The 17,248-nt window shown below is 48.6% G+C and overlaps 1 protein-coding gene across 3 annotated transcripts in view; it reads right to left on the bottom strand.

Moving 5' to 3' along the window:
* The window catches only part of CCDC85A (coiled-coil domain containing 85A), a 194,136-nt gene extending 179,926 nt beyond the window's left edge, over window positions 1-14,210 (bottom strand). For all 3 annotated transcript variants that reach the window (XM_061211402.1, XM_061211400.1, XM_061211401.1), the window contains exons 1-2: window positions 13,372-14,210; window positions 4,274-5,249 (exon numbers count right to left, since the gene is read on the bottom strand). In XM_061211402.1, coding sequence (XP_061067385.1) covers window positions 4,274-5,249; window positions 13,372-13,632 — 1,237 coding nt within the window. In that variant the 5' untranslated portion in view covers window positions 13,633-14,210. The remainder of the gene's footprint in view (window positions 1-4,273; window positions 5,250-13,371) is intronic.
* Between the last annotated feature and the right edge of the window lie 3,038 nt (window positions 14,211-17,248).

The following is a 17,248-nucleotide window of genomic DNA, read 5'->3' as shown; positions in this document are numbered from 1 at the left end:
TCTTTGGCTTCACAGCATCAACTGGCTTATGTGACTGAATTCCGATGCACTTGAAGATTTGTTTGCTAAACAGAATCAACTGAATAGTTGGCATTGTTCACATGCAACATTAAAGTTACTGAAATGTATATACACACACACAGCATATAGATAATAGAGATAATCTCCTTAGAAGATTAAAATGGTCCCCTAGATTTAAAGAATGTTTATAGCTTTGTGCTATTATCGCCAGTGCAGTTGAAAACCTTACATTCCACTAGAAATTACCTTTCTAAGCCACCTAGGTTTTCCAATAATAGTTCACCTCTCAGATATTTTGCAATATCTCAAACTATATTTTCAATATCATTCTATGTCATTAAATCAAAATGTATTCTTATGATGAATGCAACATGCTTCGCACAAACAAGTATAGTACAAACGATTGTTTTTTCCAAAACGCCTTAAAATTGATGTCCTATCAAAGTGAATATAAGCCTACCAAATTACCATACTGAAGCTTGAAGACCAAAAACTATGATCTAGTTCTTTAACTATCTACGTGTCAGCTCACACAACAGAACATATACTCAGAGGACCTCAGTTAAAATCAGTTCTGTAGTATTTCTATAACTGTTAACTGCTGACATTTTTCTCCCAAGAGACATTCAATTTCTATTGTCCAAATTCATTCATAAGTGATGGTCTGACTTTCTCTAAGCAAAATAAAAGATTTATGGGAGCAATCACTCATGCCGTAGTGCACCACTACTCAATTCACAGACAGCCTTGCTTCAGAGGAACTCTGCTGGGCTCTTCCACACATAGGTTATCTCACCCCTAGCAGACAAGGCCATTTTTGTTATCAGCGTCTTTCGTTTACTCATTAACAGAGAATAACGAGCCATCTTAAAACTCAAGGTAAAACCTATAAACTGAGAGATTTGAAATGCAGGTTCTCTTGTGGGAAATATTCGTTAGGATTGCAGGTGCCGCGTGATCTACATGCACCATGAGCATCCACTGGAAATAGGTTAGAAACCCCTGTGCTTCTTTGTCCATCGGGATGTGAAGGCTTGAAAAGGTACTCTTAAATGACTCATATGCCAGAGTTTCCCCGAATTAACCTAATAATCCGACCCACCAAAAACTCAAATTTTCAACCCAAACCCCTGAAGAAGTACATTATCAGATAGCCTTGGTCTGGGGTTGCGAGGGGTGAGGTTTTCCAGTACCTGCTGGTGTCAGTCTTTCTCACTCCTGGAGTTCAGCAAAGGAAAGGAAGAACTTGCTTCTTCCCACGCAGCTTGGGTGTTTGAGAGCTTCACTCACACCAGCCCATCTTATCCAACAACCACGAACCTCGGCCAATGGTTTCCACCTGGTCTGCTCATTAGAATCACCTGAAGGGTTCTTTTTACAACGTGCCCAGGCCCAGTGCCAGACCAATTCAGTGTGCATCTGAGTGTGGGATCCAGGCACCAGTGTTTTTTCAAAGTCAGCCCAGTGATTTTAGCCTGCAGCCAAACTGAAAAACACTGCTCTAGAGCAGTGATTTTTGAATCAGAGTCAGTTTTGCCCACTCCCTACCCCAGGAACATTTGGTAGCATCTGGAGACATTTTTAATTGTCACAACTGGGGGTTGCTTATGGGTAGAGCCCGGGATGCTGCTACACCTCCCAAAACGCACAAGACAACGCCTCACAACTTTCACCTGCTTTTTGTTAACGCAGCAACATTCAAGGGCTCATCCAAAACACTCACCTCTCACGCCAACCCCGCACAGAAGGATTCTGTAAATGACTCAGCAAATTTGCAGTTTGGGATTTACCTTGCTGCTGGGTCCTATCTGTTTATAAGACAATAATTCAACCAAAGTGTGTGGGGATTTAAAAATATGAAAAAATCACGTCTCACTATCCATATCAAAAATTAATTTGTGACAGCAGGATAAATACAAGCTACCAGTGCCCAAGCTTACAGGCTGATGATGCATAAACATCTCATCGTGCCTCTTCATTTTCCAATTAATTATTGAAATAAAAATGCAATGCAAATGGACTACAAACACACTTTGGTGAGGATATCAACTGTCAGAAGATCCGTCACTTAAGAATGAGAAAACCCGAAGTAAACACAAGAATTAAACTACAGTGTCATTCTACATAATGCGTCTATGTTACATCAAATTTTTAACTGAATAAAATTGTTAAATTTAAAAAAACCATTTACCTGACCACGAAATTTATCTGAACCCAGGCAATAAGATTCAATGATTAACGCCATCTCTATCTAGAGCTAGACCTTACTTTATACAAAGAATTGCTTAAAAATTGCACCTAAAATCCCTTCTTATAAGTTAAATCACACATTAAATTAGAGAAGTTCTTTATTTAAATAAGCCTTTTTGTAAGGAGAAGAACCGTTTTGTAAGTGAACCACCTGCCCTTAAGTAATCTTTATTTTGGTTCAAGATAAAAAGTTTCCTCAAAATAGTGCACACATTTACTTCTCATGCTCATTAAAAAGGAATCAAGAAATGGAAAAGTCATTAGCTTTACCTTCCCGTTAACACATTCCCCCCTGAAGACAAGTTTCATGGCCGATGACACGTCTTGTGATAGTAACACAACCAAAATATCTTTTTAAATGACTTTCATCTCTTGTGAGAACTGCACAGCCGAGGCTGCCCACAGCAATCAGGGCAGCATCTCCTGGAAAGAGTGAGGGAGGGGTGCAATAAACAAAGTAAAAAGCCTCAGCCAGCCAGGTGGCTTCAACACAACAGGTGAATTGGCTTCTCCCAGCTTTCCCCTCCCAGCACGTAACAGAGAAAGCAACAGCGTCCGATCTTTCCCATTCTTTCTAGTTCCATCTGTGCTTAAAACATTGGATGTATTAGAAGCCAAGCTTCAGGAGTCAATTTTCAGCACTACGAGAAAAGGATTAGAATGAAATGGAATCCAACAGATAAATCCCCAACTACAATATTGAAAATTTACCCCTTCGTGTCACTGCTAAAATTGGCAGCCTCCACCACTGCTCAGAGCTGACTGCACACAGCCTCTGGAGCAGCTTTCAAATAAAGTGAAAAACCTCAGATATTTTGGATGCAGAAACCCCACTTCATAAAACCAATCGTTTTAGTTCTAACTCAGCCACAGATAACATAAAAAAAAAAAAAGACCCTCACAATTCTTTTAAGTTTTTTTTTTGTCCTCTCTTGAGTTTCAAGTGGTTTCATAACAAAGATGCAGAAAAGTAAACCTCTTCCAAACGGTTTAGAGCTGCCTCAGCCAATGCAGTGGATGTTGCACTTTGGAAACCAAAGGAGTATCCAAACACATCTGTACATTTTAAAGGGGAATATTTAAACAACCAGAAAGATGACTCGCCATGTAAAAAAGCATGCTACTCAAGCACTGACATATATACACTACCAAATGTAAAATAGCTAGCTAGTGGGAAGCAGCTACATAGCACAGGGAGATCAGCTTGGTGCTCTGTGACCACCTAGAGGGGTGGGATAGGGAGGGTGGGAGGGAGGCGCAAGAGGGAGGGGATATGGGGATATAGGTATACGTATAGCTGGTTCACTTTGTTATACAGCAGAAACTAACACACCATTGTAAAGCAATTATACTCCAATAAAGATATCTAAAAAAAGGGAAAGAAATCATCTGATGCATTTCAGATGCAAAGGAAAGTCACAGATTCATGCTAAGGCCCCCAACACAACTGGAAAACATCCTCAAGGAAAAGTAAGGCATATTTACAGGCATTCAGGCAACCCAGCATCAAGCCTGTTTAAGGACACCCTAGTTCTTTTTTAATGTTATTGTTTTTCATAATAAATACTCATTTCTTTCTGCACATAAGCTGTTAGCTGGACTCAAAACCCTTTGGTCACCTGTTCCAAGAGAGCCCTTGCAGGAAACTGCACACAACCAGGAAAATGTTCAAGATAGAGAAATCTTAGATGGGTTCTATTTTTATCTTAAATGCCCACAAATCTCACCCTGACTACTCAAGGTCCCACGGAATTATCGTTCCTCTCCTTCCCCTGTCCCCTCCCCCCCAATATTCTCCAGGCTACCTGGTAACTGCATAAACTAGAACAAAAGGAGGGGGAGAAACACACATCATGATTTGGGGGCAAACGTGTGTTCCTCTCCCCAACCCGCCTCCGCGCCAGCGCCTGCAGTTTCTAACATGGCCGCAAAGCCCTGCATCATTCATAACTCTCTACCCAGTGGCCCCAGCAAAGCAGTTCCCCAGCACATACTGACCCACCGTTCATGCCACTGTAGACGTTCCGGTGATGGGGTGACAGATCCTCTTGCGCCTGCCTTCGGAGGGTGCCCTCCCTACTGCCACCGCCACCGCCGCCGCCGCCGCCGCCACCGCCACCGCCGCCTCCGCCCACGGGTTTGTGATCTGGGCTCCCCCCGTAATGCTGTTTGAGGTGCTCCGGGCTGGTGCCCCGGGCTCTGGGTAGGTGCTCCAGGCTCCCGCCGAGGGCGTGTTTCTGAAGATGCTCGGGGCTCCCTCCGCTGTGCCTGGCGTGCTCGGGGCTGCCCCCGGGCCTGTGCTTCTGTAAGTGCTCCGGGCTCCCGCTCAGCACGTGCTTGGGCAGCGCTTCGGGGCTGCTCCCCGCGTGCGGGTGCCTTTGCTGTTCGGGGCTGCCCTTGCACAAGGGTTTGTGGTGCTCGGGGCTGGGTCCTTTGAGGGCTTTGGGGTGATCTGGGGTCGCGGAGGCCCTGGGCTTCTGCAGATGCTCAGGGCTGGCGCTCCTGTGCTTGGAGTGCTCCGGGCTGCCCTCGGCCCGGGCCTTCTGCAGGTGCTCCGGGCTGCCGCCGCTCGCGTGATGCTTGTGGTCCGGGCTGTCGGTGCTGCCCGCGCTGGAAGTGCTGCTGCCGTCGCCCACGTCCCGCACGTAGGGCGCCGTGGTGGCGGCGAGCTGGCAGAGGCTGGCCTGGCTGTCGATGGAGCAGCGGCTGCCCGCGCAGCCCGCGCCCTTCTCCTCGTCCAGCAGCACGCAGAGCTCCTTGAGCTCCAGGTTCTCCTTCACCACCTCCTCCTGCTTCACCTCCAGCTCCTTCAGCTTCTGCAGGTATAAGGCCACCTCCTTGTGCATCACCCCCGCCGTGTAGCGGCCCAGTCTCTGCCACTCCCGGGACACCCTCTTGCCCTTCTGCCGGTCATCATCCAGGAAACAGCAGAGGTCCCTCAGTTCCTGGTTGTCCTCCTGGAGTTTCTGGTTAATATCCTGAAAAGAGACACACAGCCATTCAAGCCAGGTATGCATGGGAGGCCACACCAGGCTCAGACTTCTGGGAGCCAGGGAGCCTGGAATGGGCGAATTTTCTGTGATGATAGGGGAGGGAGGGAGAAGGTGAGAGGAAGCTAAAGATGTGTAGCTGTCCAAAAAAACTAACAATAATGGGTATTGATTCTGCTCCCTGCCCCATGCTTTACTTGCATTATCTCATCTACTTCTCACCAAACCCTCAGGGGATATTATGGTTCTTTTACAGACGGGGAAACTGGACCTCGCAAAGCTTCACTTGTCCAAGGTCATCCAGTCAGTCTTTAGGGAGCAGCCAGTTCATTAACAGGAAATCGGTAGGCTCCCTGCCCCACCTTCAAGGAAGAAAGATGGCTGCTTGTGATCTGTGAAAGGCTTACAAGCTCTGAGGCAACAGGCCTTTCGTCAGTGCAAACAACAAACACTGCCTAGGTGTTCAGCCCACGACCCGGAGAAGCAGCCCCAACCCCTGCATGAGGGAGCTGCGTAACTGTCCTCTGGCGGCGTTTCAGTCCTGCCCATCCAACCCCTACTTGCCATCCTCCCTGCACGGCTCCCAGGCATCTCACCTGGAACTCAGGTTCTTGTGAGATATTCAAACTCACCCCCCCCCACCGCCGCAAATCGCACCTCTCAGCAAATGCCACCTCCACCCATCCTGTTGCCCTTTATAAGAACCTGCGGTTATGCCTGGCACCTCCTTCTCCCTCACCTCCCAGTTCCGAGCCAAACACGTCTCCTGAACTCTACCTCCGAAATTTACCTTGTCGCTCCCATGCTTCAAACCCTTAAAAAGGTCTCACTGCCCTTAGGATAAAGTGCAAAATCCTTTAAGTCTCAAAAGGCCCCCAATCCTCTTAACTGGCCTACTTCTCCAGCATGAACGGTGATTCATTCATGAATATTTAGTAAGCATCTATTATGTGCCAGGTACCTGTCCAGGTGCTAGGGACAGATCAGTGGACACAGCAAAGCCCTTGACATCCTATGGCTTTCATTCTGGTGGGGAAGACTAGCAAAAAGCAAGTCTAGAACATAATGTCATAGAGTGAAAAGTGCTGGGAAAAAGACTAAAGCAGGCTAAAAAATACTATCTTTTAAGAGAAGGCACCTCTGCAGAGAAAGAAAACATTTGAGCAAAGACCTGGGTGAAATAAAGGCGCAAACATTTGCTGGAAGATGATCCCAGGCAGAGAGAAAGGCAAGTGTAAAAGCCCCGAGACAAATGTGGCTCAAGTTGCAGCAAGGCCAGTGGGCCTAAAGCGGAGTGAGCAAGGGGGGGCAGAGCTGGGAAGGAGGTCTGGGAGGTGAGGTGCAAGTGGGTGGGCACCAGGGCTAGGTAGATAATGTGGGCCTCATCAGCCACATGAAGGCCTTGCCAGCCACAGGAAGACTTTGGATTGTTGGCAAGCTGAGAATAGAGGACTGACATGATGTGATTCATTCTGCACCATCATTCTGTGCAGAAAATAGACTGCTGGGGGATGGAAGGAGGGGGGTGACTGGAAGAGAGAGAGAGACAGGATAAGGTGGAAGCTGGAAGACCAGGTAGGAAGCTACAAGGTTAGTCCAGGTAGAGGGAGATGATGGTGGCTGCTACCCATGGTGGCAGTGGACAAGGTGAGACCATCCCTCCCCATCACGCACAGAGCCCCACCCATGCTGGCCTGGTCTCAGGGCCCAAGGGACAAGCCCTTCCCCTCTTTCACTCGGAATGCTTCCCCCAGCCTCTACACGATCTTTGTTTCTCACTTTATGGCACTTCCCCATAGAAGCCATCCCTGACCACTAATCTAAAGGACGTCCCCTTCTATGCTCTGCGAGGAGCCATTCAACTTCCCCTCTGTTGCATTACAACTTCTAATCACAAATGGTTGAGTGTGACTATCAGTCAAGTCTCCATCCTCACTAGACCAGAGTCATGAGAATGGAGACCCGTCTCTTCTGTTCACCTCCGTGCATCCAGAACGCAGCACCCCTACTGTAGATACCTGAAACCAAGGAATTCAGAATTAACTGTGAAATCCCCACTTAGTCTCCATTCACACATATAGTAAATGGGGTAACTGTTTCTTGAAGCACCATAGTTTGGTGGGGGGTGAAAAGGGGACAGCTACCTAAGATTTCCCCTACTTCACAAAGCCTGAAAATCTCTGGTCTTGTGACTGTCATCCAATGCAGACCTAGAGGTACTCAGAGAGGGGACATGATTCTCTCAAACTCAGGTTGATTCCAACACTTCCCCCTGATACTGACTAGGAAATAAACCATAAAACATCTGCCAACCATGCCTGGCATCTCCTGGCAGTCATGAGGCCTAACGTGGGAGTGATTCTCAAGGCCTGAGGAGAAAGAGGCTCTGTGCAGCTTAGTTTTCAACTCAGTTCTAACTCTTAGCATCACCAATGACTCTGTTTCCTTGTGTCTAATGCCCATCTAGTCCTTTTGCTTCTCAGTGCCACTCTCTGACCTCAGACCCGGCTGTTTCCAAAAGCCTCCGGCGGGCCTCCCTGCCTTGGTCTACCCCAGCCCCTAACTTCCCTCGCTCACTCCAATCCAAGCTCTCTCTGGCCAGACTGATCTTCAAACACTCTCCCTGCAGGTAGTGTCTCTCCTGCCCCTAAACCCCCATCGCCTCCCCTTTGCCAAGGAACATGAATAAACCCTTGGGCCAGGCCTACAAGGCTTTCTTCCTGCCTCTCTACCTTTAGCTCCCTCTAATTGTGAACCAGCTAATTATGAACCCTGATTAGGTCTAACTTTCCAACTAGAAAATACTATCTTCTGCCTTCTATGGACATACCTAAGAGGACAGATTGCTCTGATAGGACTCCACCAGCCCTAGAACAGCATCTGGTGTGCAGCAGCGCCAGGCTTGAATGAATGACTAAAGTAACTATCCCACTCACTGCTCAATGCCTGTAAGACACACTCCCTAGAGCACTCATTGGGCATCTTTTTTCTTTCTTTCTTTTCTAATGTAGATACCTTAGCTTCTGGAGGGCAGAGTCCATTCCAATGTCTTTCTTTGCATATCTGACACACTTGACTTGGTGTGTTGCATACAGTGAATGCTTAATATGTGTTTATGGACTGACCAGCCCTCTAAAGCCCTAGGCCTACGGCCAAAACAGGGTACAGCTCTAGCTACTGAGAAAAGATTTCTTATTATTGTTTTCAGCTAGCCCTGCTGTGTTGGAGTCTGTAGTAATAAGAGAATAAATTATCCCTTGACACTGGTGCTTTATGGGAAATCAGAAGCTGTGGATATTCTGAGAAAATAATGCTAAACAAAATTAATCATTCTCGGCTTCACAGCTCATGCAGCTCAGTATCAAAAAAGCAAACAACCCAATCCAAAAATGGGCAGAAGACCTACATAGACATTTCTCCAAAGAAGATATACAGATGGCCAACAAACACATGAAAGGATACTCAACATCACTAATCATTAGAGAAATGTAAATCAAAACTACAGTGAGGTATCACCTCACACCAGTCAGAATGGCCATCATCAAAATATCTACAAACAATAAATGCTGGAGAGGGTGTGGAGAAAAGGGAACCCTCTTGCACTGTTGGTGGGAATGTCAATTGATACAGCCACTATGGAGAACAGTATGGAGGTTCCTTAAAAAACTAAAAATAGAACTACCATATGACCCAGCAATCCCACTACTGGGCATATACCCTGAGAAAACCATAATTCAAAAAGAGTCATGTACCACAATGTTCCCTGCAGCACAAAGCCAGGACATGGAAGCAACCTAATTATCCATCGACAGATGAATGGATAAAGAAGATGTGACACATATATACAATGGAATATTACTCAGCCATAAAAAGAAATGAAATTGAGTTATTTGTAGTGAGGTGGATGGACCTAGAATCTGTCATACAGAGTGAAGTAAGTCAGAAAGAGAAAAACAAATACTGTATGCTAAGACATATATATGGAATTACAGGAAATATATGGAATAAAAAATATATGGGAAAAAAAAGGTTCTGAAGAACCTAAGGGCAGGACAGGAATAAAGATGCAGATGTAGAGAATGGACTTGAGGACACGGGGAGGGGGAAGGGTATGCTGGGACGAAGTGAGAGAGTGGCATGGACATATATACACTACCAAATGTAAAATAGATAGCTAGTGAGAAGCAGCTGCATGGCACAGGGAGATCAGCTCGGCGCTTTGTGTCCACCTAGAGGTGTGGGATAGGGAGTGTGGGAGGGAGACGCAAGAGGGAGGAGATATGGGGATATACGTATGCATATAGCTGATTCACTTTGTTATACAGCAGAAACTAACACACCATTGTAAAGCAATCAGACTCCAATAAAGACGTTAAAAGAAAAATCATTCTCAGCTTCAAAAATTCTTCCACATTTAGCTTAATCCTCCCATTTCATAGAAAGTCCGTCACGTTCTTCTTCATCTAACTGAATTTCCATGTGAAAATATTCCCCTTTGAGTATCCTACAACTATTCCTGTTTTCTCCAGAACTGGGAAGTAAATAGGACTTGTGCCACCACGGGCTCCTTCCCAAATGGAGTGAAATATATATAGTTGACCCCTGAGCAAACTGGGGGTTAGGGGTGCTGACACTTGGCCAAGTTGAAAAGCCATGTAACTTATAGTCGGCCCTCCATACACCAGATCCACAATCATGGATTCAACCAACAGCGGAGAGTAGCACTGCAGTATTTAGTAGTGAAAATATCCCTGTAAAAGTGGACCTGTGCAGTTCAAACCTGTGTTGTTCAATTGTCAACTGTACTTCTCAGAACTGTAGTTGGGGTAGAAGGGGCATGTATTGGCCCATTCAGTTTTCTTTATCACAGCTCCTTTTTTTCCGTTATTATTCTTACAAATATTATTTACTCTCCAATTCTGAGCTATTTCCTCTGCCTTCTAATGAACAGCTAAGCAACCAGCTTGATAATAACCTTGTGAGCTAGTTTTTTCAAATCTGTCACTTTAAGACTTGGGCCGTCTTTTTCAAAACAGTGTCTTTGTAACATTGCAGCAGACTACTAGATGTTACCCATCTGTCTAAAGGGGGCTTTTAAAAGATTAAATCCATAATCACCTGAAATTCATATCATCCCAAATTTCATACGTAAGAGTCTCAAGTACTACAACTGTGGTTAAAGAATTGTTTTAATTTGTTATTTTTCCATCACTGCAGGATGGGGAATTGGTGTGTTGGGGAGCAAGGAAGAAAATTAATGTGCTGCAGATAAAAAATCTATAGAGATTCAATTGCCCCCAATTCCCCTCAAAGGAAGAGAACGATGCTCCCATCCCCCAATGTCTACAACCACAGTACCACCTAGAAGCCTTGAAAATATTTAGATGCAATTTCAAAGGCAGCTCACAGAAAGAGGCATAAGAAAGACAAGTGTTATGGCCTTAATTACCCTAAATTTACAGTCTTCAGCTGAGAGTCCCAAACCAACAGAGGCCAAAAAAAAAAAAAAAAAGAAAATCCCTTCCTTCCAATTAAATGAAAATAAATTTAAAATGTACTATCGTTATCTCCCATTTCCTCCCACCCCACCCCTTTCCTTTTCCCCCTTGGTATCCATACATTTGTTCTCTAAGTCTCACTATTGATACTATGTATAAAATAGACAACTGATGGGAACATACTGTATAGCACAGGAAACTCTACTTAATGCACTGTGGTGTCCTAAATGGGAGGGAAATCCAAAAGGGAGGGGACATATGTATACGCATGGCTGATCCATTTTGCTGTGCAGTAGAAACTAACACAACATTGTAAAGCAACTATACCCTAATAAAAATTAATAAAAAAAATAAAATGTACTATCACTTATTCAGTCAACCACATTTATGGATCACTATGGTGTCTAGGGAAGCTCGGAGCCGAGATGAGGAAGGGAAGGAAGAAGGCTGGCCCCTCAGAGTGGGCCAGAGGCTTAGGAGGGGCCACCACGTGGCTGCCCCAGGATGATGGGAATGAGGAGTAGGGGCTGCATCAGAAACTAACCAATCCCCATCATTTCTGAACTTGATAAGGAGGTGGACTGGAGAGTCTTTTAATGCCAGGTCACGAATCTAGACCACAAGGAGACTCCTACTTGAGGTGTAACCGCTCTTAACTGGCCTGATAGGTACTTCCCTAAATGAGGTTACTGGAATGAAGACCCGGTCCTCCCCTCCCCTACACCACTCACACACAGACCCCCACAGGCAATCCACACAACCTAAAAGAACTTCCAAGTATTTCTAAGCTCTATGTCAATGCTCCATACTATCAAAATGTCTAGGAAATTAATTAATTACAAACTCTTCCAAGTTGCATTATAGTTCAAGCCATGAAAGAAGATTAAATTGGAGGGTTACGAACTATACTTGTGTCCAGCTTTGCCACGGAAACCCAGATCCAGGAGATGCATGGCTTTACGTACACTTACGCATCATCTCCTGATGACAATAACTACCATTTTTTGTAGTCAAGTCCAGAATTAAACCTTCACCTAAATTATCATAATTTATTGTCACACCCCCCTAGGAGGTGGTTATTATGATTTGCATTTTATTGATGAGTAAAATAAGGCTCTGAGAAATTACCCAAGCTCACCCTCCTGGCCAAATGAGGATTCTAAATGCAGACCCACCTCTGAGATGATCTTCCCCCTACACCGTCCTGCCTCTAATCCAAGAGTCTGGTACTTAATAGTCCATTAGTAATGAATTAAGCCAAAGGAGAGAGTAAGGCTTGGGATTTTTCTGAGAGATCCTCCTAACTGCATCCACTCTAGGGACTATATATGACAGTCAACTGGAGCCTCAGGGGAGGGCCTTCTCCACCCGCACTGGGCCCAGCACCCAGGTGAGCATCTAGCAGTTCTCCCCCTCCCACTCCCCTTTGCCCGAGAATCCGAGGGCTGGAGCCGCTGAGGCAATTAAGAAAGTGTCTACTGCCTGAGAAGTGGGGTGGGAGTGGAAAGGGGACAAGAACAGCATGTGCCTGCGGGAATTTGCTCCCCGAGGTCCCTGCAGCGATTTCGTTTGTGTCTGGCTTCCTATAAACAAAAGAAGAACAATGAGAGGAAGGCATACCAGGCGGCACCAGTGCAAGCGGTAAGGAGAGGAAGTTTGTGGTACACTCGGGCAGGGCGGTTCCCCGCCACCCATCTGCTGCAGCCAGCCGGGCTGGCACCTTGCTGGCACACTCAGAACGCTCCAAGGAGAAAAGAAAGTTGGTGGGGGGTTGGGGTTTTATTGTTTTGTTTTTCTTTTGTTCTTTTCTTTCCCCTAATAGCAAAGAGGGAGGACTGGCTCCAAAGGAAAGCATGCCTGGATGGCACTTCGGGTACACTTGCAAAACCCTGTGCTTCCTAAACTGAGTCCCTCTGCCCTTCCCCCCCTAGCTAGACGAAATTATAATCAAATTGGGGGTAAATGGGGTGGTCAGGCCACCCCAGACGACGCCAGACGACGCCAGCTGAACTCGAGGGAAAGCATCGGAGCAGGTAGAACGTGAAGGAAGAGGTAAGCTCCTCTGCACCATGCGACATAGCCCAGTTTTGAGGGTGGCGCCGCGGCTTCACCCTGGGCGCCCCGCCAGCCCCTCTCCCCTGCATCGGCGCCCTTTCCTCACCCTCTGCCCCACGGAGAAGTCGTGGCGCCAGAGCAGCCATATCGTATCCCCGATCCCCAAGGGCAAAGATGCTCTGGACTCCCTCCTTCGTTCGTTTTTTCCCCTGCCTGGCCGTAACCCGGCTCCCCAAAGCACTGATTTTCCAGGCTTCCTGGGAAATTAAAGGTTCTGCGTACCCATCGCTCCCCTCCCAGCGTTTCAGCGTCCTTGGCGCCCGCTCCTCCGGCCACGGAGGACCGCGAGCTCGACGCTAGTGCGCCCCATAGGGGGAAGAGGAGGGAACCAAACGTCTCCAAAGTTTGGAAAAGTTTCCAAAGGGCTGGGAAAGGGGAGCAGGGGCTGCTGACAGGGAGAATGGGGAGGATCACCTGTTGACGGAGGGAGGGAAAGTTTGCCTGGCCCCACCTCCCCAGGGCGCCCGGCTCCCAGCCCCGCCGGGCCCGGCGCTCACCTTGAGCCCGCGGATCTCGCCGAGGTGCAGCTGCAGGCGGCGGTTGACCTCGCGGATGAGGTTGCTGTGGTCCAGCATCGCGCTCACCTTCTCCGCCTCCGCGCGCCGCAGGCAGCGGATCAGCTCCTCCTTGCTCCACTGCAGCAGCTCCTCGTCCGACACTTTGGACAGGTCCTCCACGGCAGTGGCCGCAGACGGGCCGGCAGAGGTTGGCGGACAACTTTCCGCCGCCGCCGATGCGCCTCCGGCCGCCTTCGACATGGTATCCGCGAGGTGGCAGGTGCGAGTGGGTGGAAGAGGCAAAGCAACTCCCGAAGACGCAGGCACGGCTGGGCCGCCTCCGCCCACACCCCAGTGCGCTCCAACGAGTCAGCTGCACCGCCCGGGGGCCACTGGGTTGGGGCGGCAGGGGTCGCGCTGGACCGCCATCCTACCTCGCCATCTCTGTGGGCGCGCCCGCGCACCCCCAGAGCCGGGCAGCCACCCGCGCGCTGCGGCCAAGGCACATCCCAACTCCGCTCAAGTCCATGATGAGGGGCGCCGGGAAGCTGGCGCCGCCGCGGGAGACCCTAGGGGGCCGCACCCCGCTTCCCCTGCCCTCTCTGCCGCCCTAATTCGAGCCTGTCGCCCCCCACACTCGGGCACACACGCACTCACACACGCTCACTTTCCTCCCCCTTGCCCAGCTGCAGCCCCCGCTTCTCTCCTCTCCTAGCCCCGCCGGGGAGCGCCGGGCTCCGCGGCACCTCGGGAGCTAATCCAGCGCCGCCGCCGCCGCTGCCCGAGGGACTGGCGCGGCCGGCCGGCGGCGCTCCTCCTGCCGCCTTTGCTGCGCCCGCCGCCGCTCCCAGGCTGCTGGGGGAAGCCTAGGATTTGCAGCGCCGAGCCGGGGAGGCGTGGTGGGGGGGCGGGGGGGGTTAAAGGCTGGACCGGCAGGAGGAGGAGCCTGGGGCCGGGGCGGGCCGCACGCTGCTGCAGCCGCTCACCCACCCGCTGGGATCCCGAAGCGCGCTGTGCGCTGTCCCGCCGGGCAAGGCCGGGGGCGCGGCTCCTTCAGCGCCGGGGCGCGGGTCGGGGTGGGGGGTGGGGGGCGGGAGGGGAAGAAGTATAAGAAGCTGTGACACTCGGTCTTTGGGAGGCTCGCGCGCGCCACCGTGTGGCAGAAGCAGCTCCCTCCGCCCCCTGCACGCCAGGCTCGTCACCGGCAGGGGAAACAGCTGCGAGCAAAATGAAAGATACTGATATTTTGAGAAATTGGGGTTCAGGAAAGATGGGTAGGAGGACCTGAAGGGTAACCGTCTGACTGTACTTTGGAGAATGGAAGAAGAGGTCGATGGCAAAAGCAAGGGGGAGGGCTTTGGGGAAGGAACGTTTAAGAAAACCCCTATACTCTAAGAAGGGGAAAAAGAGGCTTCTGGGCAATACTCTTTAGGGACCGTCCACCCCTACCCTCACCCCAGGCCTTTATCTTTTCTAAAAATCAACGACTTTGTGAAGAAGCTTAAGGGGAGGTTCTGAATCTTTTATATTTTTGTTTGAAAAACACCAAAGCCTTAATTAAGGGAAAAACAAAAACCTTCATCTCTTGCTTCCCGAAGCCTGGATTTTAAGGTCAGCACAGTCATCTCCCCTCTGAGCAAAGCACGGCCCCTCAGACAAGCTGAAATGCCAGCCAAGGAGATTTTCATTTTCCTCTGTGCCGCAGGCTGCCCTGTATTACTGCCTCGGCTATTTATGATGGCAATTTCTGGAAGGGGTACTCTGTGTCCCTGAGTACTAACTTTGGGCTACAAGAGTCCCTTCCCCATCCCCAGTTCTACTCTCACACGAAGTCACATGGAATCATCTCTGAGCTGAAGACATGTTTTTTTGCCTGAAGAACTGGATGTATTTGGTCCTGGCATGTCACTTAGGTGAATCCTCTCCTCTCCAGGATGGAGACAGGATCAGAAAACTGCAGGGATTTGCCCCCAGGGGGCTTCAGAAAACCAGAGTGCAGAGGCAATCATCTCCATCCAGTAGGATGAGAATCTAAGTCAGAGACCCTTACCAGCTGGTCAGTGTGTGTCCCCTAATAAAGCTGCCACCTGTTAAGAAATGATCACTTGGGGACTTCTGAGACCAGACTTCCTGGAGAGCCTGCAAGGTGGTGTTGCCCTCTGACCTAGATGGCCTTCGGGTTCCCCTCAGCTTGACTACACTTCAGACAGGTTTCTTCCTGACCAAAGGTCCCTGACCTCCCTTTTCGTAGAACATTTACTTTAGAAAACTTTCCATTGTAAATTCTTTCTCTGCACCCTTGAGCTGTGGATCATCTCCCAGCTTCTCACCAGTTTTACCACCCAGGAATTCTTTCTCAAGGACCTGGGAGCCATCCCTTTGAAATGTGATCATCAAGGATGATGATCCTTGGATCCAAGGATGATAGATCATCAGGGATGATATATCTCTCTGGGAGGTAGAAGCCTAACTTCAATAAGTACCAGTTAGCAAACAGATGGCCTCATCACATTGACCCACGGTCCCCCCCACCCAGCATCCTCTAGTACTGTTGACCCTTGAACAACAAGAGTTTGAACTGTGGGCATCTGCTTATACATGGAGCTCCAGCCATCCATCTACATTTGAGGCAGGAAGAAGGTAGAAGCAAATGGCAAAAGTTCTCCTGGTAATATGACCCAGTGAATCTCACTTATATCCTAATAGCCCGGGTTTGCCATCTGACCACCTCGCAGCTTCAAGTGAAGCTAGGTAATTTTTTTAAGTTAAGCATATCAATGCCACAAGTAAAATCAAAGTTGTTTTAATAAGAAATAAGAAAACAAATATTGGATAGGCAACTAACAATTTCATATGCAAACCTTAGCAGTGGACTCTGTATACAGTAAATGGAGGTAGCTCAAAACCAGACATAAAATGACTAAGTCATTAGGTCCTGATGGTTTTACCTCATTTGTTGTTTTGAACTAACTGTTCCATCACAGCTCACTAATTGCCCAACCCAGATTCTCACTAGGTCTCACCTGACCATCCTCACGGGTCCATCTGACTTCAGTATCACCTGTCTCGAATTTGGTTTCCACAGAACTGCCCAAGTGAACTACCTAAAAAGTCAAGTCCAGCTGCGTCCCCCCTAAGGTAGATTGAATCATTGTTCATAACTCTTCACAACCTCCCTGTATAATTCATAGCATCTCTGCCGTGCAACTTTGCAGTAGCTCCCACTGGGGGGGGGCAGAGTTTATCCTCTCTTGATGATATTGTGCTTGGCCACAGGACTTGCTTTGCTCCTGGAAAGTGGGTGCACCTGAGGGTGTACCCCTTCTCTGGTGAGAACTCACCCTCTTGTACTTCCACACTTCACGGGGAAAAGAGCTAACCTTGGGTGGCTGTTTTTGCTTCAGTCTGGGCCTCACACAGGGCCACCCTGAAGCACGGCCACCCTCCCCTCACAGACTCAGATCTGTGTGCAAGAACGTGTGATTGTTATTAGGCCACCGAGTTTGGGGGAGATTTATTGTGCAGCATGAATGCTATAGATAGCAGATACAACTCCCCCGCCTAAATCCCTTCAGTGGCATCTCAGTATCTCTCCACAGAGCAAAGCCACATTCCTTAGCAGGGCACAGAGGACGGGCACAGTCTGCCCTTGCCTGCTTCTCCAGCCCTCCCCACGACCCTACGTTGCCTCATATTTCATACTTATCCAGTGCCAAACTTCCCTTAGCTCCCTATGGGCGCTCTCTATACCTCTGTGCCCCACTGATGCTGTTCTCTCAATGCCTTCCCTGCCTTTTTCCTCTGGACAACTCACACTGTATCCTTCCATGGGCAACATCTCCTCCAGGTCCCTGGCATCAGCCCACACTTCTCCAGT

Source organism: Eubalaena glacialis, chromosome 14 (genome assembly GCF_028564815.1).
Source record: "Eubalaena glacialis isolate mEubGla1 chromosome 14, mEubGla1.1.hap2.+ XY, whole genome shotgun sequence".
Lineage (NCBI taxonomy): Eukaryota > Metazoa > Chordata > Mammalia > Artiodactyla > Balaenidae > Eubalaena > Eubalaena glacialis.
Note: the sequence above shows the minus strand (reverse complement) of the source record. Positions and strands in the feature narration are given on the sequence as shown.